Source organism: Pristiophorus japonicus, chromosome 5 (assembly GCF_044704955.1).
Source record: "Pristiophorus japonicus isolate sPriJap1 chromosome 5, sPriJap1.hap1, whole genome shotgun sequence".
Taxonomy (NCBI): domain Eukaryota; kingdom Metazoa; phylum Chordata; class Chondrichthyes; family Pristiophoridae; genus Pristiophorus; species Pristiophorus japonicus.
In genome coordinates this window covers 215,305,286-215,328,129 of record NC_091981.1, presented here as the reverse complement: position 1 = coordinate 215,328,129, position 22,844 = coordinate 215,305,286, and the positions used below count along the sequence as shown (strand labels likewise).

Here is a 22,844-nt window from a genome sequence, read left to right as displayed (position 1 = left end):
ATAAAAGTTCAAGATTTTCAGTTCCTCGACCAAATCTCCTCTTAACCTTCTCTGTTCTAAGGAGAGAGAACACAGTTTCTCCAGCCTCTCCACATAATTGAAGTCCCTCAGCCCTGGTACCATTCTAGTAAATCTCTTCTGCACCCTTTCTAAGGTCTTGACATCCTTCCTAAAGTGTGGTGCTGAAAATTGAACACCATACTCCAGCTGAGGTATAACCAATGTTTTATAAATGTTTAGCATAACTTGCTTGCTTTTGTATTCTAAACCTCTATCAATACAACCAAGGATCCCGTATGTCTTTTTTAATAGCCTTCTCAACTTGTCCTGCCACCTTCAAAGATTTGTGTACATACACCTCCAGGTCTCTCTGTTCCTGTACCCCTTTTAAAATTGTATCATTTGGTGAATAATGCCTCTCCTCATTCTTCCTACTTCATACTTCTGTGTTAACATTCATCTGCCATGTATCTATCCATTTCCAATCTGTCTATGTCCTTCAGAAATCTCTTACTATCCTTCATTATTTATTACATTTGAGTTTTGTGTCATCTGCTATCTTTGAAATTATGCCCTGTATACCCAAGCCCAGGTTATTAATATATATCAAAAAATATCACCCCTGGGGAACACCACTGTATACTTCCCTCCAATCTGAAAAACAACCATTCACTGCTACTCCCTGCTTTCTGTCCCTTAGTCAGTTTTGTATCCACACTGTCACGGTCTCTTTAATCCCATGGGCTTTAATTTTGCTAACAAGTGTAGTTCTACAAAATAGTTAGGCAGTTAATGTTCTGAATTTTCCCTAGCTTTATTGCAGGGAAGATTCAAAGCATTAATAGCAAAATTACGATTTCCATATGCACATTTGCGTAAAAAGTTGCATTTGTAGCATCATTCTTGTAGTTGCATATGATCCTTGATGGGATGTGTCAGTACAGATCAGTAACATGAAATTGCATTGCTGGCCCATTCTAGTGAGCAGAGCACTCAGCCAGTCTATGTTCACAACATAGTGACCAACCAGAAGGTGACTGGGATGTGCAGGGACCTGAATCCAGCCGAGATTATAGATCCTGACGCTTTTTAAATCAAGGCCTGTTTATGGTCGCGACGGGTTTTGGGATCCAGCAGGTTTGAGGTAATACATGAAGTGAAAGTAGGGCTGAGTTGCCTGGGTTCAAGGGGATCTCCCACAAACAGCAAATGAGATAAACAATGTTTTTTGCTCATGTTGAGGAGTAACTGTTAGCCAGGACAGCAGGAGAACTCCCGTGTCTTGGAATTAATCAGTAAGCTTAATTAAACAATATAAATAATGTCAGGAAATAGAAATTTCACTTTAATGGAAATGTAATATCAAATAGTTTTGTTATAAGCAACCTTGCATTGAGTACACTAATGCTTTAAAATGTCTTGATTCCACACAACGGGTGAATGGGCTCTCAGTGTAATGTCTCATCCAAAAGGACATCTTTCCCTCAGTACTGCACTGAAGTGAGGGACTAGGTTAAGTGCTCAAGTCCTCGTATGGGACGTGAACCCACAATCTTCTGGTTGAGACAGTGTCCACAGAGCATTTTGAGCTGTGAAATACTAGGAGGAACTAGTGGAGGGTAGTTGAAACAATTTGATGCTATGAGTAGAGTGCATCAGATCAGAGGTATATTGGTACTAATATGTCAATTAAGCCACTTGCACTAATGTACTGGAACAAATATACAACTAACTTTCTATGCACAGGAATCAAAAACATTAATATGTGACCGGTACGGATAGTAAGTGAATTAACCATCATTCTTTTCTTGGTATCTTAGTTGTGACATCCTTTGTGAATGTGACAAAGGTAAACTATCACTCCTCGTCCTTCTCGACCTGTCTGCAGCCTTTGACACGGTTGATCACTCCATTCTCCTCCAACACCTCTCCAACGTCGTCCAGCTGGGTGGGACTGTACTCGCCTGGCTCCATTCTTATTTCTCTAATCGTAGCCAGAGAATCACCTGCAATGGCTTCTCTTCCCACTCCCACATCATTACCTCTGGTGTCCCCTAAGGATCTATCCTTGGTCCCCTCCTATTTTTCATCTATATGCTGCCCTTTGGCGACATCATCCGAAACACGGCGTCCGTTTCCACAAGTCTGCTGACGACAACCAGTGCTACCACACCACCACGTCTCGACCCCACCATGGTCTCTAAATTGTCAGACTGCTTGTCCAATACCTAATCCTGGATGAGCAGAAGTATTCTGTATTTAAATATTGGGAAGACCAAAGCGATTGCCTTTGGTACCCGCCACAAACTCCATTCCCTAGCCACCGACTCTATCCCTCTCCCTCGCATCTGTCTGAGGCTGAACCAGCCTGTTCACAACCTTGGTGCCATATTTGATCCTGAAATGAGCTTTCGACCACATATCTGCAGCATAACTAAGTCTGCCTATCTCCACCTCCGTAACATTGCCCGTCTCCGCCCTTGCCTCAGCTCATCTGTTAAAACCCTCATCCATGCCTTCGTTACCCCTAGACTTGACGACTACAACGCACTCTTGGCTGGCCTCCCACATTCTACCCTGCGTAAACTTTGAGGTCATCCAAAACCCGGCAGCCCATGTCCTAACTCGCTCTAAGTCCCGTTCACCCATCACCCTTGTGCTCTGGTTAAGCAATGCTCGATTTCAAAATTCTCAAATCCCTCCATGGCCTCGCCCCTCCCTATCTCTGTAATCTCCTTCGGCCTCACAAATCCCGCCCCCACGAGATATCTGCACCCCTCAAATTCTGCCCTCTTGAGCATCCCTGATTATAATCGCTCAACCATTGGTGGTCGTGCCTTCAGCTGCCTCGGCCCTAATCTCTGGAACTTCCTCCCTAAACTTCTCCACTTCTCTTTCCTCCTTTAAGACCTTCCATAAAACCTACCTCTTCGACTAAGCTTTTGCTCATCTGCAATAATTTCTTGTGACTCGTTGTCAAACTTTTCTTAACTCTTCTGTGAAGCGCCTTGGGACGTTCCACTGTGTTGAATGCGCTATATCAATACAAGTTGTTATGCAGAGCAGGGGAGTTTTCGAGATCATGCTGCCTATTCACTCCATTAAGATGTAATCTTGTTCTTTCCTGGAATTCCATGAAGTTGAGAGGCAGCAAGAAAATGGGCAATTTGTTTAGCTATAAAAATTGTCGTCTTCCAAATTGCTTCCCTCATCCTACAAACACATTTTAAAAGTACCAGCAATGAGTGTGTCTCTTTGGATGAAGTGGATCAAAATATCTTTGAAATAAATCATGGGAATCTGAATCCTGTTTTTATATATATAGAAAATAGGTGCAGGAGTAGGCCATTCGGCCCTTCTAGCCTGCACCGCCATTCAATGAGTTCATGGCTGAACACGCAACTTCAGGACACCATTCCTGCTTTCTCGCCATACCCCTTGATCCCCCTCGTAGTAAGGACTACATCCAACTCCTTTTTGAATATATTTAGTGAATTGACCTCAACAACTTTCTGCGGTAGAGAATTCCACAGGTTCACCACTCTCTGGGTGAAGAAGTTTCTCCTCATCTCGGTCCTAAATGGCTTACCCCTTATCCTTAGACTGTGACCCCTGGTTCTGGACTTCCCCAACATTGGGAACATTCTTCCTGCATCTAACCTGTCTAAACCCGTCAGAAGTTTAAACGTTTCTATGAGATCCCCTCATTCTTCTGAACTCCAGTGAATACAAGCCCAGTTGATCCAATCTTTCTTGATATGTCAGTCCCGCCATCCCGGGAATCAGTCTGGTGAACCTTCACTGCACTCCCTCAATAGCAAGAATGTCCTTCCTCAAGTTAGGAGACCAAAACTGTACACAATACTCCAGGTGTGGCCTCACCAAGGCCTTGTACAACTGTAGTAACACCTCCCTGCCCCTGTACTCAAATCCCCTCGCTATGAAGGTCAACATGCCATTTGCTTTCTTAACCGCCTGCTGTACCTGCATGTCAACCTTCAATGACTGATGTACCATGACACCCAGGTCTCGCTGCACCTCCCCTTTTCCTAATCTGTCACCATTCAGATAATAGTCTGTCTCTCTGTTTTTACCACCAAAGTGGATAACCTCACATTTATCCACATTATACTTCATCTGCCATGCATTTGCCCACTCACCTAACCTATCCAAGTCACTCTGCAGCCTCATAGCATCCTCCTCGCAGCTCTCACTGCCACCCAACTTAATGACATCCGCAAATTTGGAGATACTACATTTAATCCCCTCGTCTAAATCATTAATGTACAATGTAAACAGTTGGGGCCCCAGCACAGAACCTTGCGGTACCCCACTAATCACTGCCTGCCATTCTGAAAAGTACCCATTTACTCCTACTCTTTGCTTCCTGTCTGCCAACCAGTTCTCAATCCACATCAGCACACTACCCCCAATCCCATGTGCTTCAACTTTGCACATTAATCTCTTGTGTGGGACCTTGTCGAAAGCCTTCTGAAAGTCCAAATATATCACATCAACTGGTTCTCCCTTGTCCACTCTACTGGAAACATCCTCAAAAAATTCCAGAAGATTTGTCAAGCATGATTTCCCTTTCACAAATCCATGCTGACTTGGACCTATTATGTCACCACTTTTCAAATGTGCTGTTATGACATCCTTAATAATTGATTCCATCATTTTGCCCACTACCGATGTCTGGCTGACCGGTCTATAATTCCCTGTTTTCTCTCTCCTTCCTTTTTTAAAAAGTGGGGTTACATTGTGATGTGTGACAATGTGCCCGGTGTGCGATGTGTGACACTGTACGCATCATGCGATGTGTGACAATGTGCGCAATGTGATGTGCGACAACGTGCGCGGTGTGTGATGTGTAATATCATTCAGAGATGTTTGCGAGAATTTGATTAGTGATATAAAAACATTCCCCACTGTCGCCACCAAATTTTGTTTTAACCAATAATATTTTAATCGGACTTTGACTTTTGAAGTAATTAAGATTAATAAAATTGATGATGGTAATAATTCTGTTATGAATTATCTGATGCAAGATATAAGTTGTACTGTTGTAAAATGAGACAGGAAAAATAAACGATCTCCTCGTAAAAGATCCTCTCGGAATGAGCGATCACAATATGGTTGAATTTGTAATACAGTTTGAGGATGAGGAAGTTGTCAGAAACGAGCGTACTATGCTTAAACAAAGGGGACTACAGTGGGATGAGGGCAGAGTTGGCTAAAGTAGACTGGAAACGAGGATTAAACGGTGGCACAATTGAGGAACAGTGGAGGACTTTTAAGGAGCTCTTTCATAGTGCGCAACAAAAATATATTCCAGTGAAAAAGAAGGGCGGCAAGAGAAGGGATAGCCAGCCGTGGATAACCAAGGAAATAAAGGAAAGTATCAAATCAAAGACCAATGCGTATAAGGTGGCCAAGGTTAGTGGGAAACTAGAGGATTGGGAAAATTTTAAGTAACAGCAAAGAATGACTAAAAAAGCAATAAAGAAAGGGAAGATAGATTACGAAGGTAAACTTGCGCAAAACATAAAAACAGATAGTAAAAGCTCTTACAGATATATAAAATGGAAAAGAGTGACTAAAGTAAATGTTGGTCCCTTAGAAGATGAAAAGGGGGATTTAATAATGGGAAATGTGGAAATGGCTGAGACCTTAAACAATTATTTTGCTTCCGTCTTCACAGTGAAAGGCACAAAAACCATGCCAAAATTTGCAGGCCACAGGAATGTGGGAAGGGAGGACCTTGAGACAATCACTATCACCTAGGGGGGTAGTGCTGGACAGGCTAATAGGACTGAAGGTAGACAAGTCCCCTGGTCGTGATGAAATGCATCCCAGAGTATTAAAAGAGATGGCGGAAGTTATTGCAGATGCATTCGTTATAATCTACCAAAATTCTCTGGACTCTGGGGAGGTACCAGCGGATTGGAAAGCAGCCTCTGTTTAAAAAAGGGGGCAGGCAAAAGGCAGGTAACTATAGGCCGGTTAGTTTAACATCTGTAGTGTGGAAAATGCTTGAAACTATCATTAAGGAAGAATTACGGGACATCTAGATAGGAATAGTGCAATCAAGCAGACGCAGCATGGATTCATGAAAGGGAAATCATGTTTAACCAACTTGCTGGAATTCTTTGAGGATATAACGAGCATGGTGGATAGAGGTGTACCGATGGATGTGGTGTATTTAGATTTCCAAAAGGCATTCGATAAGGTGCCACACAAAAGGTTACTGCAGAAGATAACAGTACGCGGAGTCAGAGGAAATGTATTAGCATGGATAGAGAATTGGCTGGCGAACAGAAAGCAGAGAGTCGGGATAAATGGTCCTTTTCCGGTTGGAAATCAGTGGTTAGTGGTGTGCCACAGGGAACAGTGCTGGGACCACAACTGTTTACAATATACATAGTTGACCTGGAAGAGGGGACAGAGTGTAGTGCAACAAAATTTGCAGATGACACTAAGATTAGTGGGAAAGCGGGTTGTGTCGAGGACACAGAGAGGCTGCAAGGAGCTTTGGATAGGTTAAGCGAATGGGCTAAGGTTTGGCAGATGGAATACAATGTCGGAAAGTGTGAGGTCATCCACCTTGGGGGAAAAAAAACAGTTGTAAATTCCTGGATTCTTTTACCTCAATCTGGTTCAGTAAAATTACTGAGTCGAATACCTCTTGTGCTTTGAACAAAGCAGTCTTTATTACCGGCCAGTAAGACCTATCAGACAGAAGATATACTCTCTGGATAGAGCGTACACACTCCCTACGGATAGGTGAAGTTACATCGTAAAGCGTTAACAGTTATACAGTTTTGAAATCAGATAACAAAATACAAATAGATTGACAGCCTAACTCAGCCACTCATTAGTCAATCTATATGAGATGTTCTTCTTGAAAGCCCAAGTATTGCCTCTAAATGTTTCAATCTAATGGTGTGACTATTAGATGTCATTGGCAGGAGTAGTGACTTGAAACCTTGAGACAGACTGTTAGCTATGCTGATGTTGCACTATTTGCAATCTGACATTCTCCCAGCTATTCTTCCATGGCTTATACATTTTCATATATCCCGTTTACTTTACTGTCCTTAATTCCATATATTCCGTTCAGATATCCACACAGTAAAAGGGAATATTATTTGAACGGGGAGAAATTACAACATGCTGTGGTGCAGAGGGACCTGGGGGTCCTTGTGCATGAAACTCTTTTAGGAGTCAACAAAAAACATTAAACCGTGCCCCCCGATCTGGGGGAAACACCAACATTTACAATGCCCTTTTTTATTATTTTTTTGTGGGGTTTTTTTGGGCACAGAATCAAAATTTTTTCCAAGTTCCCCCTATAAAAGGGGAGGGGGACACTAAAAGCACCGGCAATTAAAACAAATTAACTTAAAAACATAAAATTAAATTAAAATTAATCCCAAAAGTTTAGTTTGCAGGTGCAGCAGGTAATCAGGAAGGCAAATGGAATGTTGGCCTTCATTGCGAGAGGGATGGAGTACAAAAGCAGGGAGGTCTTGCTGCAACTGTATAAGGTTTTGGTAAGGCCGCACCTGGAGTACTGCGTGCAGTTTTGGTCACCTTACTTAAGAAAGGATATACTAGCTTTGGAAGGGGTACAGAGACGATTCACTAGGCTGATTCCAGAAATGAGGGGGTTACCTTATGATGATAGATTAAGTCGACTGGGTCTTTACTCGTTGGAGTTCAGAAGGATGAGGGGTGATCTTATAGAAACATTTAAAATCATGAAAGGGATAGACAAGATAGAGGCAGAGAGGTTGTTTCCATTGGTAGGGGAGACTAGAACTAGGGGGCACAGCCTCAAAATACGGAGGAGCCAATTTAAAACCGAGTTGAGAAAGAATTTCTTCTCCCAGAGGGTTGTGAATCTGTGGAATTCTCTGCCCAGGGAAGCAGTTGAGGCTAGCTCATTGAATGTTTTCAAGTCAAAGGTAGATAGATTTTTAACCAATAAGGGAATTAAGGGTTACGGGGAGAGGGCGGGTAAGTGGAGCTGAGTCCACGACCAGATCAGCCATGATCTTATTGAATGGCGGAGCAGACTCGAGGGGCTAGATGGCCTACTCCTGTTCCTAATTCTTATGTTCTTATGTTCTAAAATGTTTGACAGTATTTTCCTTTTAGGTGCCGACTGAAATCTACTACCGCACATACTCCTTCAGGGTGGAACTGTCTCGGTCAAATATCTCTTGGCAGTGTCATCAAGGTTGCCTTCTGATGAAAAGCTGACAGAAGGTACGTTTCTGTGGGGCAGGGTGTTTTTGTACACTTTTTTTTTACAACTGTTATGGAGAGCTCTGTTCCAGATTAATAGTGTTCTCACCTAACAGCCGAGATAAGGATTGTTTATCTGCCAGTTATACTATACTGCTCACCTGTGGGTGGGTAACCACAAACCACAAATACATGTTTATTATTTTCATTGCATTCCAAGATCCTTTTGGCTTCCAAAAGCCTTTAAACTAACATTCCCATCTGCTGTGTATCTATCTTGTCATTTTCTGGATTCTAGCTTTGTGCAAAATAGCTGGCATTGTAAGTGAAGCATTTGGTGATTTTTAGAAATTTAATAAGGTGGGTACATAGATAAGGATGGAACACCCTTCTTGCCAAAAGAAATAGTGAAATGGTGATATTGCCAATGGCAATAATACTTCAATGAGACCTCTGCTGTTTAAGTAATTATGAATGCTAAAATTCGGCATAAGTAATAAAACTGTGACACATTCAGAACAGGGACATAGGCAGTTTAGTTAATAAATTTACAAGCAGTAAGTTGAATAAATTGTAAAAAGAGCAGTGATGTAACTGCTAGTGAAGCGTATGTATATTGGGAGTGTTATTTAGTGACTATGGGCCCAAATTTCCCCAACCCCTGTTTTTGGCACACTCTCCCGAGATGCGCCGACTTTGTGCACTCAAAACGGCACCAAAAAACTTACTAACGATTCTGGCTGTTCTGCTGTGTGTCCTGGGTTCTGGCATGGCGTTTCTCGTGGAGTGGAAACAGTGCCGGCAGCATGCGCAGTAGCTCCTTGTCCTCCCAGCACGTCCTGCAGGCCGAGAGCGGGACCCAATGCTGCCGCCCCTATCCCTGGCCGAAGGGACGACTCGATAATCTTCAACAGCACCTCCCGATAAAACATTGGCCAGCAGGAGCAGTGTGGAGAGAATGTTGCATTTTGTGTGGGTACATGTTAAATTGTTATGACCCAACACTGATTAAGTTGTCCCTCGGAGGGAAGCCCAGTCCCTCGCGGGGCCGAGTTAGGAAGGTAAGACTTAAGTTTTATTATTTTATTTATTTTTTATTTATTATTGATGGTTTTTTGTGCTTCTTTAATGTTGTTGTGAAGGTGTTTAGTGCTTTGCAAGATCTTCTATGCTCCCCCCCCCCCCCCCAATCTCTGGTTACCTGTGCTGATTTCTTACCTCTCCGCAAGGGTTTTCTGTGCGACCACAAGTGGCCACATGCGCTGGCCTAAGTTAGTTTGGAGCAACTATTGGCTATCCAAACTGGCTTAAATGGCCAAAACAGGCATAGGTTGGTACTAACAACTCCCACTAGCGTTTTCTGCTCTTCGGTATTCCGCAGTTCTACCCATACAGATTCCACATCATCCAAGCTAATATCCTTTCTTACTATTGCGTTAATCTCCCCTTTAACCAGCAACGCTACCCCACTTCCTTATCCTTTGTCTATCCTTCCTGAATATTGAATACCCCTGGATGTTGAGTTCTCAGCCTTGGTCACCGTGGATTACATCATATCTGTTAACAGCTATCTGCGCAGTTATTTTATCCACCTTATTGCGAATGCTCCTCGCATTGAGACACAGAGCCTTCAGGCTTGTTTTTTTTAACACTCTGTCCTTTTAGAATTATGTTGTAATGTGGCCCTTTTTGATTTTTGCTTTTGATTTCTCTGCCCTCCACTTTTCCTGATCTGTCTACCTTTTGCTTCTGCCCCCATTTTACTTCCCTGTGTCGATTCCCATCCCCCTGCCGTATTAGTTTAAACCCTCCCCAACAGCACGAGCAAACACTCCGCCTTGGACATCGGTTCCGGTCCTGCCCAGGTGCAGACCGTCCGGTTTGTACTGGTCCCAACTCCACCAGAACCGGTTCCAATGTCCCTAGAATTTGAATCCCTCCCTCTTGAACCATTCTCAAGCCACATATTCATCTTAACTATCCTGCTATATCTACTCTGACTGGCACGTGGCACTGGTAGCAATCCTGAGATTACTACCTTTTGAGGTCCTACTTTTTAATTTAACTCCTAGCTCCTTATATTTAGCTTGTAGGACCTCATCCCGTTTTTACCTATATGCACCAAGACAACTGGCTGTTTAGCCTCTCCCTCCAGAATGTCCTGCAGCCGTTCAGAGACATCCTTGATCCTTGCACCAGGGAGGCAACATACCATCCTGGAGTCTAGATTGTGGCCGCAGAAACGCCTGTCTCTTTCCCTTACAATAGAATCCCTACTACTATAGATCTCCCACTCTTTTTCCTGCCCTCCTGTGCAGCAGAACCACCCTTGGTGCCATGAACTTGGCGTCTGCTGCCATCCCCTGATGAGCCATCTCCCCCAACAGTATCCAAAGCGTTATATCTGTTATCTGTTTTGGAGGGAGATGACGGCAGGGGACTCCTGCACTACCTTCCTATTCCTGCTCTGCCTGATGGTCACCCATCCCTTTTCTGCCTTTGTAACATTTACTTACGGTGTGACCAACTCACTAAACGTGCTATTCATGACATCCTCAGCATCGCGGATGCTCCAGAGTGAATCCATGCGCAGCTCCAGTGCCATCATGCGGTCTGACAGGAGCTGCAGCTGGATACACTTCCCGCACACGTAGTAGTCTGATTTCCCACATAGCACAGAAGGAGCATGACGTGGGTCTGGGCTCTCCTACCATGACTTAACCCTTAAATTAACTTAATTTGGCATCAATGCCAAAGGTTTCCTACTGATAAGAAAAAGAAAAAGAAAAAAATAAAATACTCACCAATCCACCAGCCAATCACTTACCCGCTTGGCTGTGACGTCACACTTCGATTTCTTTTTACTACTTTGTTTTACTTTTGGCCTCCATCTCCTGCTCCTGCTGCTGTGGTTCCCCCCCAAACTCCGCGCACTCTTTCTGGGCCTCTCGATCTCCCGATAGAATATACAGTACAGAAACAGGCCATGCCAGTCAAGTCTCATGTTCGTGCTCTACTCTAGCCTCCTCCCACCCTCAAAGGTAGTAATCTCAGGATTGCTAGTCAGAGTAGAAATAGCAGGATAGTTAAGATGACTACGTGGCTTGAGAAATGGTGCAAGAGGGAGGGATTCAAATTCCTGGGACATTGGAACCGGTTCTGGGGGAGACAGAGGGAAGTAAAATGGGGACAGAACCAAAAGGTAGAAAGGAGATGAGGAAAAGTGGAGGGCAGAGAAATCAAAGGCAAAAATCAAAAAGGGCCACATTACAACATAATTCTATAAGGACAAAGAGTGTTTAAAAAAACAAGCCTGAAGGCTCTGTGTCTCAATGCGAGGAGCATTCGTAATAAGGTGGATGAATTAACTGCGCAGATAGCTGTTACGGATATGATGTAATTGGGATTACGGATACATGGCTCCAGGGTGACCAAGGCTGGGAACTCAACATCTAGGGGTATTCAATATTCAGGAAGGATAGACAGAAAGGAAAAGGAGGTGGGGTAGCGTTGCTGGTTAAAGAGGAGATTAACGCAGTAGTAAGGAAGGAAAATAGCTTGGATGATGTGGAATCTGTATGTAGAGCTGCGGAACACCAAAGGGCAGAAAACGCCCTTCAAGGACACCCTCATAGCCTCCTTGGGAAAAAATACAATATCCCCACCGACTCTTGGGAATCCAGGCCCAAGACTGCTCAAAGTGGAGGAGGAACATCCGAGAAGGCACCAACACTTGGAGTCTCTTCGCTGGGAGCACGCAAAGCCGAGCACAAAAAGCGGAAGGAGCGTACGATAAATCAAGCACCCCATCCACCCGTCCCTCCAACCACCATCTGCCCCATCTGTGACAGAGACTGTAGATCCTGCATTGGTCTCATTAGTTACCTTAGAACTCATTTTAGTATGGAAGCAAGTCATCCTCAACTCCGGGGGACTGCCTGAAAATTAACCTTTTCATAATATGGCGACGAGAGCTGTACACCGTACGCCCAAGTGTAGTCTAACCAAGGTTCGATACAAGTTTAGCATAACTGCTGTACTTTTAAATTCTATCCCTCTAGAAATAAACCCTAATGCTTGGTTTGCTTTAGATATGGTGTTATTGATGAGTCCTGCAACTTTTAGTGATTTGTGTATTTGTACTCCCAGATCCCTTAGCTCCTCTACCCATTTAGATTTTTATTTTCCAAGTCGTAGATGACTTCCTTTTTCTTACCAAAATGTAATACCTCCCACTTAACTGTTTTGAAATTAATTTGCCAATTATATGCTCATTCTGCAAGTTAATTAATGTCTCCTTGTAATTAATTGCAATCCTCCTCAGTATTGATTATCCCATACCCCCAATTTGGTGTCATCCACAAATGTAGAAATTGTGGTTTTGTTTCCAAAGCCTAAATCGGTAATATAAATTGTGAGCAACAGTGGTCCCAGCACTGATCCTTCTCGGATCCCACTTTCCACCTTCTGCCACTCTTAATAGGTACCCTTTACCCCTACTCTCTGCTTTCTTTCTTGCAGCCAGCTAGCTATCCATTCTGCTACTTGCCCCCTGACTCTGCATGCTCTGACCTTTTATGTAGCATATTATCGAAAGCCTTTTTGGAAATCTAGATAAATTACATCTACTGCATTCCCCATGTCTACTCTGTGTTACCTCTTCAAAGAATTCAATGGGGTTGGTCAAACAAGACTTTCCCTTTTTGAAATCCATGCTAATTATTCATTATTACATTTTGTGTTCTAGATGTTTTTTAATTTTCTCCTTTTAGTCAGGATTCTATTAACTAATTATTAAATAAGTGTAATAGTGCCTTTGCTATCTCTTTGCTAGATTTTTATAAATTTCGTGGATGCAATTCATCTGGACCAGTGGTTTTATCCAGGTTGATTAATTTAATATTTCTCTCTTTAAATGCAATTTTATCAGTCTAATCTTATCTTCCGATGTCATGTCCACCTGATCTGTCTCCTTGGTAAATACTGAAAGTAATTATTTATTTTCTGCCATTTTGTTATCGATTTTATCCTGTCCATCCGTTAGAGGACCTATTCCCATCTCTACTTTATTTATGTGCCTGTAGAATATTGTACTATTTTGTTTTATGTTCCATGTTAATTTAATTTCATAAATCCTCTGTCTTCCTAATTGTATTTTGACTTCTCCTTGTATTCTCCCTGTCATGCTAACCCCTGCTGTCTATGTACATGGTGTATGCCTCTTTTTACCCTCTGTTTTTCTCTGGTGTCTCATTGGTGTTTAAGCAGAGTACATTTTTCCTGGACTCTGCTGAACACTGTTTTAAATGTTTCCCATTGCTGTTCTAAATTTAGTAGGAAAAATAGAAAAGCAGAGTATTTTTTAAATGGTGAGATTAGGAAGTGTTGGTGTTCAGAGGGAGCTGATTGTTCTTGTACACATCACTAAAAGTTAACATGCAGGTACAGCAAGTAATTAAGAAAGCAAGAGGATTTGAGTGTGAGTAAAGATGTCACTGCAATTATATAGGGCCCTGGTGAAACTAGACCTGGAGTATTGTGTACAGTTTTGGTCTCCTTACCTAAGGAAGGATATACTTGCCATTGAGGGAGTACAACAAATGTTCATCAGACTGATTCCTGGGATGGGGGGTTGTCCTATGAGGAGAGATTGAGTAGACTAGGCCGATATTCTTGAGTTTAGAAGAGTTGAGAGGTGATCTCATTGAACCATACAAAATTCCTACAGGGCTTGACCGGGTCGATACAGAGAGGATGTTTCCTCTGGCTGAGGAGTTTAGAACCAGGGGTCACAGTCTCAGAATAAGGAGTTGGCCATTTAGGACTGAGATGAGGAGAAACTTCTTCACTGAGGCTGGTGAATCTCTGGAATTCTCTACCTCAGAGGGCAGTGGAGGCTCAGTCTTCTATTCAAGACAGAGATCGATAGATTTTTGGATATTAAGGGAATTAAGGGATATGGGGATAGAGCAGGAAAGTGGAGTTGAGGTAGAAGATCAACCATGATCTCATTGAATGGCAGAGCAGGCTTGAATGGCCTACCCCTGCTCCTAATTATTTTATGTTCTTATGTACATCGTTGTTTGCCAATATTGTCCATTTAATTTTCCCAAGTTCTATTCTCAGGCCCTCACAATCAGCTTTTCTCCAATCTATTACCCTGGTCTTTGTCATCCTTATGTCCTTCTCAATTATTATCTTGAAGCGTATTATATTATGGTCACTAATTGTTAGACATAACCAGTTTACGGCTATCTTTGGTCGCAATCAGGATCGGCTGTAAAACAATATGGTGGGTATATTGTGTTTAATCAGTTTAAGACGGAATATAACACACTAGTTATACAGCAAAAACATACGACCCTGACAAGTAGCTGGTATCGATCCAATCGGACAGACGACTGGCGCGCGTGAGCAGTTCTCTGGCTTGCGACTTCTCTTCCTCTCGTCTAGCGCCTCCTTCAGTGAGCATGGGATCACTCTCAAAAGAGCGTTCGACTAGCCAAACTTCTGTATGGCTCTCCCCTCCACTATCTGTTGGGACAAGCCTTCGGTGTTATTTTTATTCTCTTTTTAGAGATGGGCCTCGAATGGAATATTGATAAGACCTTTTAGCCTATAGAGAGTTCCTGAAAAACTCCATGCCCAATAGGGCGTCGAGTTCTTTGTCTCGATTCTTGAGTCAAAGCCTTCCTCTAAAGGGGTCTCATGACCTTGTTCACATGTCTTTCCTGTTTATACTTTCTGAAGGTTCTTTCATTAGAATTTGTCTCTTATTGCCCTGGTCCCTATCCTCTCGGGTACAATTAGTACAAGGCCTGTCTCTCCACATTCAACCATGAGGCCCAAACCAGAGCTGTCTCTCTCCAGCTGGTCGTTGTCTCCTTTTGATCTAACAAACTGCTCCATTCTGGGATGGATACCTAAACCTCCCCAATTTCTTTCCATGCATAAACAAAGCTCAAATCTTAACTTGAAAACAACAGATTATCGCTAGGAAACAAGAAGATTGTATATGGCTGTCGTAGTGCAGAATGCAATAACATACAAAGGGAACCAAAGCATGAGCAAATTCTAAGCATCTATCTAGTTATTCTAATACTAGTCTGAGGAGACTGTTTGTCTCCAATTCTAACGCAGTTATGTAAACAGCACTATTCATGCATAACCATATACATTTTGGACATCCCTGATTTCTAACAATGTCTAGATGTTCCCTTATGTATCCTATGTAACCTTGTGCATTACTTGTACTTCTCTTATCTGCTCTGGTTCATTCCCCATTACTAGATCCAGTCGTGAATACTCCTTTGTTGGGCTTCTTGCATACTGGGTTAGAAAGCAGTCCTGTACACATTGTAGGAACTCCATTCCCTTAGCCCCTTTACACACCTCTTCCAGCCAAGTCATTTTAAGGTCGTTGAAATCCCCCATGATGTATATTTTTTACTCATTTCTCTAATTTGTTTGCATATTTTTTCCTCCACTTCCCTTCCACTATTAGGTGGTCTGTCGACTACCCCTCGGTGTGATTGATCTGTTATCTTTTATCTCTAGCCACATGGATTCTATTTCTGTCTTCGTGATAGCTGATTCATTTTTTTTTTCTACTGCCATTATATTATCTCTAAGTACAGCTACTCCACCTCCCCTTTTTCCATCTCTGCCTTTTCTAAATATATTATACCCTGCAATGTTTAATTCCTAGTCCTGATTTTTCTGCAGCCATGTCTCAGTAATCCTTACTATATCTGATTCCTTGCAATGTATTGTTGCCTGTGTTTTATTATGGGACAGTTTAACTCCCTTTTAATAGCAGTTCCTCTCACTTTATTTTTAACCATCTTTTTACACTCCTGTTCTATAACTCTACTTATTCCCATGCCATTTATGTCCTCCCTGAGTTTAGTCTGTCCTATGCGCTCCTTTCCTGTTTAGTTTATATTTAGTCTTGTTTATTTCTTGCAAATCCCTCCTCCCCGTCTTATTAGTTCAAAGCATCTGACATCTCCCTATTTACCCTTTCCACTAGGACACTGGTCCCATTCCAGTTCAGATGGAGCCTATCTCATCGGTACAGCTCCTTTCTCTCCCAGTACTAGTGCCAGTGTCCTATGAAAAGGAATCCTTCTTTCTGACACCAGCCCTTTAGCCACATTTTAATTCTCCTGATCTCCTGTTTCTATGCCATTTTCCATATACCTCAGGCAATAATCCAGAGATTATTAACTACTTTTTAATTTAGCTCTTAACACTTGATACTGCCTCAGCAGGACCTCATCCCTGTTGTTTGTTCCGACATGGACCACAACAACTGGATTTCCCCCTCCCTTTCAAAATCCCTCTCCTTGCCCCTTCCTATCTTTGTAACTTCCTCGCCCCACTCAAACTCCCCATTCCTCTGCTCCAATCTCTTATGCAGTATGTTGCCCCACCATTGATGTCTGTGTCTGCAGCTGCCTAACTCCCTCGGATTTCCTCCCTAAACCTTTTAACCTTTCTCTCCTCCTTTGAGGTTCTCCTTAAAATTCATCTTGTTGACCAAGCATTTGGTCACACCCAAATATATCCTCTTTTGGCTCACTGTCTCTTTTTCTTTGTGAAACAGCTTAGGACATTTTCTTAATTATAGGCACTATGTAAATCATTGTTCATGACAATGATGACGAATCAAGCACGCGAACACAACTTTAGTCTCGTCTTGGATTGTTAATCTTTGCAGGTGTTCCTTTTCTTCCTTCAAAAAAGAATCGGGTTAAGAGTTAATGTAATTTTAAAATGCTTCATGCTTGAGAGTTTTGGAACGTAGGTATAGTGCACTAATGAATTACAGTTCACCACCAGCGAACTCTAAATCAGGAAGTTGTGCTTGCCTGCCATTTGACTCATTTTTGCTCAGGAATGGTTGTCCGTTTATTACCTGTGACCTTGGCTAACGGTGTGACGGGAAACAGAATTGAGTAATGAGTAACAGAAGATTGCAGGTTCAAAAATCTCTGGAGTAATCTCTTTGAAATAAGTTTTCTCTCATGAGCTAATAATTTTAAATTGATGCAACAACTGACCTTGCTTCAAAACCAGTAGTAATGGCTATTTTATTAACAGAAAAAGCAAACCTGAGAGCACAGGTACACACTTCAGTATCTGTGTTATGATAACTTATTAAATGTAAAGGAAGTGACTTGAACTCATTATTAGGAATGAAAGCTACTTATTATGTGATTGCTGCACTCACTGATTAAACAATCAAACAGAATAATTTGAACAGTGATGCGAAAGTATTGCTTCTTGACAGTGCATCTGTTTGAAATCTGTTGTTTTTCATAGGGTGTGAAGCATGCTTTTGGAGATCAGCATGTCAAGTGGCTGAAACTGAAAGTGCCAACAATTCTTAATAAAATATGGGGAACACCACAACTAAATTTCGCAAGGCGCTCATAAATGGCGATGAATCCTTGGCCTACCAGCTGTATGAGGGCAATCCTCAGTTCAAAGAATCTCTGGATCCAAATACCTCTTATGGGGAGCCCTATCAACATAACACTCCCCTTCATTATGCTGCCAGACATGCTATGAGCAAGTTGTTGCGGTGAGTATTCAACGTGGATTGCTTAATTTGTGTTTGAAAGTTTAAAAAACTCATGACTTGAATTTTACAATAAAAACTAATTCACTACCCAAGTAGCTGTGTCGCATTTGTAGTTCTGCCCTGTGGAGATTGCTTTGTCCAATTGATCCTAACTAAATATGTTTTATACCAGGATTTATACAAAGAGTTTCCATAATAACATAAGAAATAGGAACAGGAATAGGCCAGTTGGCTCCTCGATCCTGCTCCACCTTTCAATAGGATCATGGCTGATCTGATCTTGGCCTCAACTCCACTTCCCTTCCTGCTCCCCATAACCCTTGACTCTCATCATTCAAAAATCTGTTTAACTCCACCTTTAAATATATTCAATGACCCAGCCTCCACAGCTCTCTGGGGTAGAGAATTCCAAAGATTCACGACTCAGAGAAGAAATTCCGCCTCATTTCTGTTTTAAATGGGCGACCCTTTATTCTGAAGCTATACCCCCGAGTTCTTGATTCCCCCATGAGGGGGGAAACATCCTCTCTGCATCTATCCTGTCAAGCCCACTCAGAATCTTATATGTTTCGATGTCACAGAATGTCACCTCTCATTCTTCTTAATTCCAATGAGTAGAGGCCGAGCCTGTTCAACCTTTCTTCGTAAGTTAACTCCTTCATCTTGGGAATCAACCTTGTGAACCTTCTCTGAACTGCCTCCAATGCAAGTATATCATTCCTTAAACAAGCCAAAATATGAGTGCTAGATATTGAATGATCTCAATCTAAGTGCTGACTTTTGATAACATCTGCAGAAGAATAGGGTTGGTAAAATCTCTTGCGCCACAGTTGAAGGCAGTCGATGAAAGGGGAAATGGATTGAAAACAATTTGTTTTTGCGGCAGTGTTTGTGGCATGCATGGGCTACTCGAAACGTGGATATATTTTGGGAATAATTTTTTTTTCTCTTTTTCAAACTTTGATTTCTTCACAATCTATTTGTAACTTTGAGGTTTCCTATCCAAGTTGTTATTTAAATGGAGAAAGATTGCAAAGTGCTCCAGTACAGCGGAACCTGGGGGTACTTGTGCATGAAACACAAAAGATTAGTATGCAGGTACAGCAAGTGATCAGGAAGGCCAATGGAATCTTGGCCTTTATTGCAAAGGGGATGGAGTATAAAAGCAGGGAAGTCTTGCTACAGCTATACAGGGTATTGGTGAGGCCACACCTGGAATACTGCGTTGCAGTTTTGGTTTCCATATTTACGAAAGGATATACTTGCTTTGGAGGCAGTTCAGAGAAGGTTCACTAGGTTGATTCTGGGCATGAGGGGGTTGACATTAGAAAAGGTTGAGTAGGTTGGGCCTCTACTCATTGGAATTCAGAAGAATGAGAGGTGATCTTATCAAAACATATAAGATTGAGGGGGCTTGACAAGGTGGATGCAGAGATGATGTTTCCACTGATGAGGGAGACTCGAACTAGAGGGCATGATCTTAGAGTAAGGGACTGCCCATTTAAAACAGATGAGGAGAAATTTTTCTGAGGGTTGTAAATCTGTGGAAGCTGGGACATTGAATAAATTTAAGACAGAAATAGACAGTTTCTGAAACGATAAGGGAATAAGTGGTTATGGAGAGCGGACAGGGAAGTGGAGCTGAGTCCATGATCGCATCAGCCATGATCTTATTGTATGGTGGAGGAGGCTCGAGGGGCCGTATGGGCCTGCTCCTGTTCCTATTTCTTATGTCCTATTGCCTTTGAGCTATTAAAATTTACATTTTCTAAGAACTGGCTCCAACAGGAAATTTGAAACAGTTGCATTAAAATAGGCTTAATATCTTAAGTAGGGCATTTTGAGGATTTTATTGTGTTTTTGTTATGGCAAGGGGTTCTCTAGTATTTGCTTCAGCCAAACAGCACAGATCACATTGGGTAGGAACATAGTGTATTCAGAAAAGCCTGCACCTTACAGAGACTGTCCATTGGTCACTTGTATTTAATTAAAGGAGGAGAATTTTTATACCAGTACTCTGATTTCCAGAGGTAATTGAGTAAAATGTCATCAGCTGGTAGCGCTGAATCAATTTCTCTCTCCTCTCTCTCTCTCTCTCTCTCTCTCTCTCTCTCTCTCTCTCTCTCTCTCTCTCTCTCTCTCTCTTTTTCTTCTCCCTTCCCCCCCCCCCCCCCCCCCCCCCAACAAAAAACAGTTTCAGGACCTGTTGTTATGTTAGGTTGAGTATTTCATCTCTCTTCCTTTCCCTGTATCCTCCAGTATTTTCAATCAAATATTTATCCTGCTTTTTGCATATTGCTGGTGATCTGATCCACATATCCAATACTCGTGGGGGGGGATGCTATTTGGGTAATTACCTACTGTTTTCAAGTTAATTTAAAAACAAATATTGGAATACTACTTTCCTGATCGTGGAAATGGTAAGATATTTCCCTGCATGGTTTGAGTCATAAAGATTAGCAAGGACCAGGGATTCAGTCCTTCTATGTTCAGTTAGCATAGGGGTACTTAGAATTGGCACTGCTAGATAGGGGAAAAGAATTGGCACTGCTAGATGGGGGAAAAGTTATTTGGAGTTTCTGCTTGTGATCCAGCCCCACCCCCTCCCCACGTTGGATAAGTGTGTATATGAGGTTATGGGGTATTGAAAAAAATGCGATTGGATGTGACTTTCCTCATCCAGCCTCCCACCCCGACCTGAGTGATCAAAAAGCCTTGAAACTTTGTCCTGCCTTATACGTGAAGGCTAAGCATGATAAGAACATAAAAAATATGAGCGGGAGTAGGCCATTTGGTCCCTCGAGCTTGCTCCGCCATTTAATAAGATCGTGGCTGATCTGATCATGGACTCTGCTCCACTTTCCTGCCCGCTCCCCATAACCCTTTACTCCCTTATCGCTCAAAAATCTGTCTCTCTCCGCCTTAAATATATTCAATGACCCAATCTCCACAGCTCTCTGGGGCAGAGAATTCCACAGATTTACAACTCTTGGAGAAGAAATTCCTCGTCTCCATTTTAAATGGGTGGCCCCTTATTCTGAGACTCGGCCTCCTAGTTTTAGTTTTTCCTATGAGTGGAAATATCCCCTCTGCATCCACCTTATCAAGCCCCCTCATTATCTTCTATGTTTCGATAAGACCATCGCTCATTCTGTTGAACTCCAATGTGTGTAGGCCCAACCTGCTCAACCTTTCTTTATAAATCAACCCCCTCATCTCCGGAATCAACCTAGTGAACCTTCTCTGTACAGCCTCCAATGCAAGTACATCCTTCCTTAAATACGGAGACCAAAACTGTACGTAGTACTCCTGGTGTGACCTCACCAATACCCCTGGAGTGTGGCTGACATCCATGGAGCTGTACCCCAGCATGAATCTGCATCTTCAGGTGACACGGGGAGAAAATGGACAACTAAAGAATACTGAAGTGCTACTTTGCTCACGCCTTCCATGAAATGGGAATTAAATCTGTCCCATGAACCTGGCACAAAGTACAATATTACACCCTCCTTTTGACAAAGAGTAATGTAGAGTTTAAGCTACCATCCAAATGCATACAACTGGATCTGCAAAACTTATTTCCAGAAGAAATTGGAAATCTATGTTGCAGATGCTTAAACTTCAGAGATGTTGATAGATGTTAAAATCAGAAGATAATTGGTTCCTATAGTCAATCTGTTATGACTAGAGCTTGCTTTTCTATAGTGCCATCTTAAAGAAAAGAAACATCTCATAGCAGTTCACAACTGGAAATAGCCCAGGAAAGGGATGCCAAGCCACAGGAGGAGAGATGAATGGTATTCTGCAACCTGTGGGCACTGGAGGGATTAGCGTATATAGTTGACACAGAATAACCTGATTTAATTTGCTACCTTTCCTTTGTTTTATTTATAATTTGGGTGTTTATTGTTTGTATTGCTTTTTTTTTTTATAAAGGCCCTTTTGTTAGATTAGCTTTATTTTGTTTGATACTGGAGGTGTTGTCCTAATTGTCTGATAAAATGAGTATAAAAGATGCAGAATTTTGCAGCTTTTTAAATGAAGAGAACAAAGCAGAAGGATTTAGGAAGAGAGTTTGAGAGTGCACCCAAATGATCTGAAGGCTCCGACACCAAATGTGAAGATGAGGGGATAATAGTTTGGGGGACAGTAGGTCAGTAAAGACAGGCGTTGTGAATGAGTAGGACAGGACATGATGATGGCATTGTCAACAAATTTGAGTTTGTGGAGGATAGAGAATGGGAGGCCAGAATAAAGCATACGGAATAGTCAAGCCCAGTGGTGATTAAAATGTTTGTGTAGAGGTGGGCAGTTTTACAGAGGTAGATATAAGCAGTCCTGGTGATAGATGGGATTAAACAAGACGCTCAGATTTCCCAGTCTCGTTCAGTCTCGGCAAGTGATTGGGAAGGGGGTTGGAATGCTATCAGTGGTGATGGAGTAGAGTTTATGGTCTAGCCAAAAACAATGGCTTTCGTCTTGCCACTGTTGAGGACAGAAAGATAAGTCACTGCTGGCGATAGCTGCATTCGGATAGAAAGGAGTGGAACCAAGCTGGACATTGAAGAAGATCGCCATATGCAATGCTTCAGAGGAGTTGTGGAAAACAGCAAGGGTTAATGCAGCACCGAGAGTGGTGTTTGTGACTTTGGCTCGGCTGTCTCGGTGCTGTGAACAGAGCAGAAACTAAATTGGGGATTTTAAATAGGAAGTTTTGAGGGAGATGGGCATGAAGTAGTGGGGAGATGACATGTTGCAGCGCCTCTGAAGGAAGGGAGGTTAGAGGCCAGAAGGATTTACGGTGGATTTTCTGAGGAGTGGTGTGATTACTGTGCTTAAAGATGGAGTTGGATGATGTTTGAGGCAAAGAAACCATTTATGATAATCAGCATGGGAGCCAGCCAGGAGGTGCCATTGGGTGGTCAAAAGTTAAATGGAAAGAGTACCCAAAGGAAAAGAGCTGGGACACGGAGGAAGAGTAAGGAAAGGGCATGGGATGGGGGGA

General features: G+C 42.4%; 1 protein-coding gene across 8 annotated transcripts in view; it reads left to right on the top strand.

Moving 5' to 3' along the window:
• Positions 1 to 22,844, top strand: part of ankib1a (ankyrin repeat and IBR domain containing 1a) — a 154,670-nt gene that overhangs the window by 22,436 nt on the left and 109,390 nt on the right. For 6 of the 8 annotated variants that reach the window (XM_070881307.1, XM_070881308.1, XM_070881301.1 and 3 more), the window contains exons 2-3: positions 8,161 to 8,271; positions 17,578 to 17,839. In XM_070881307.1, the coding sequence (XP_070737408.1) occupies positions 17,652 to 17,839 (188 nt within the window). In that variant the 5' untranslated portion in view covers positions 8,161 to 8,271; positions 17,578 to 17,651. Of the gene's footprint in view, positions 1 to 8,146; positions 8,272 to 17,577; positions 17,840 to 22,844 lie in introns of all 8 variants that reach the window. The other 2 variants (XM_070881302.1, XM_070881306.1) reach the window with 2 other exon arrangements.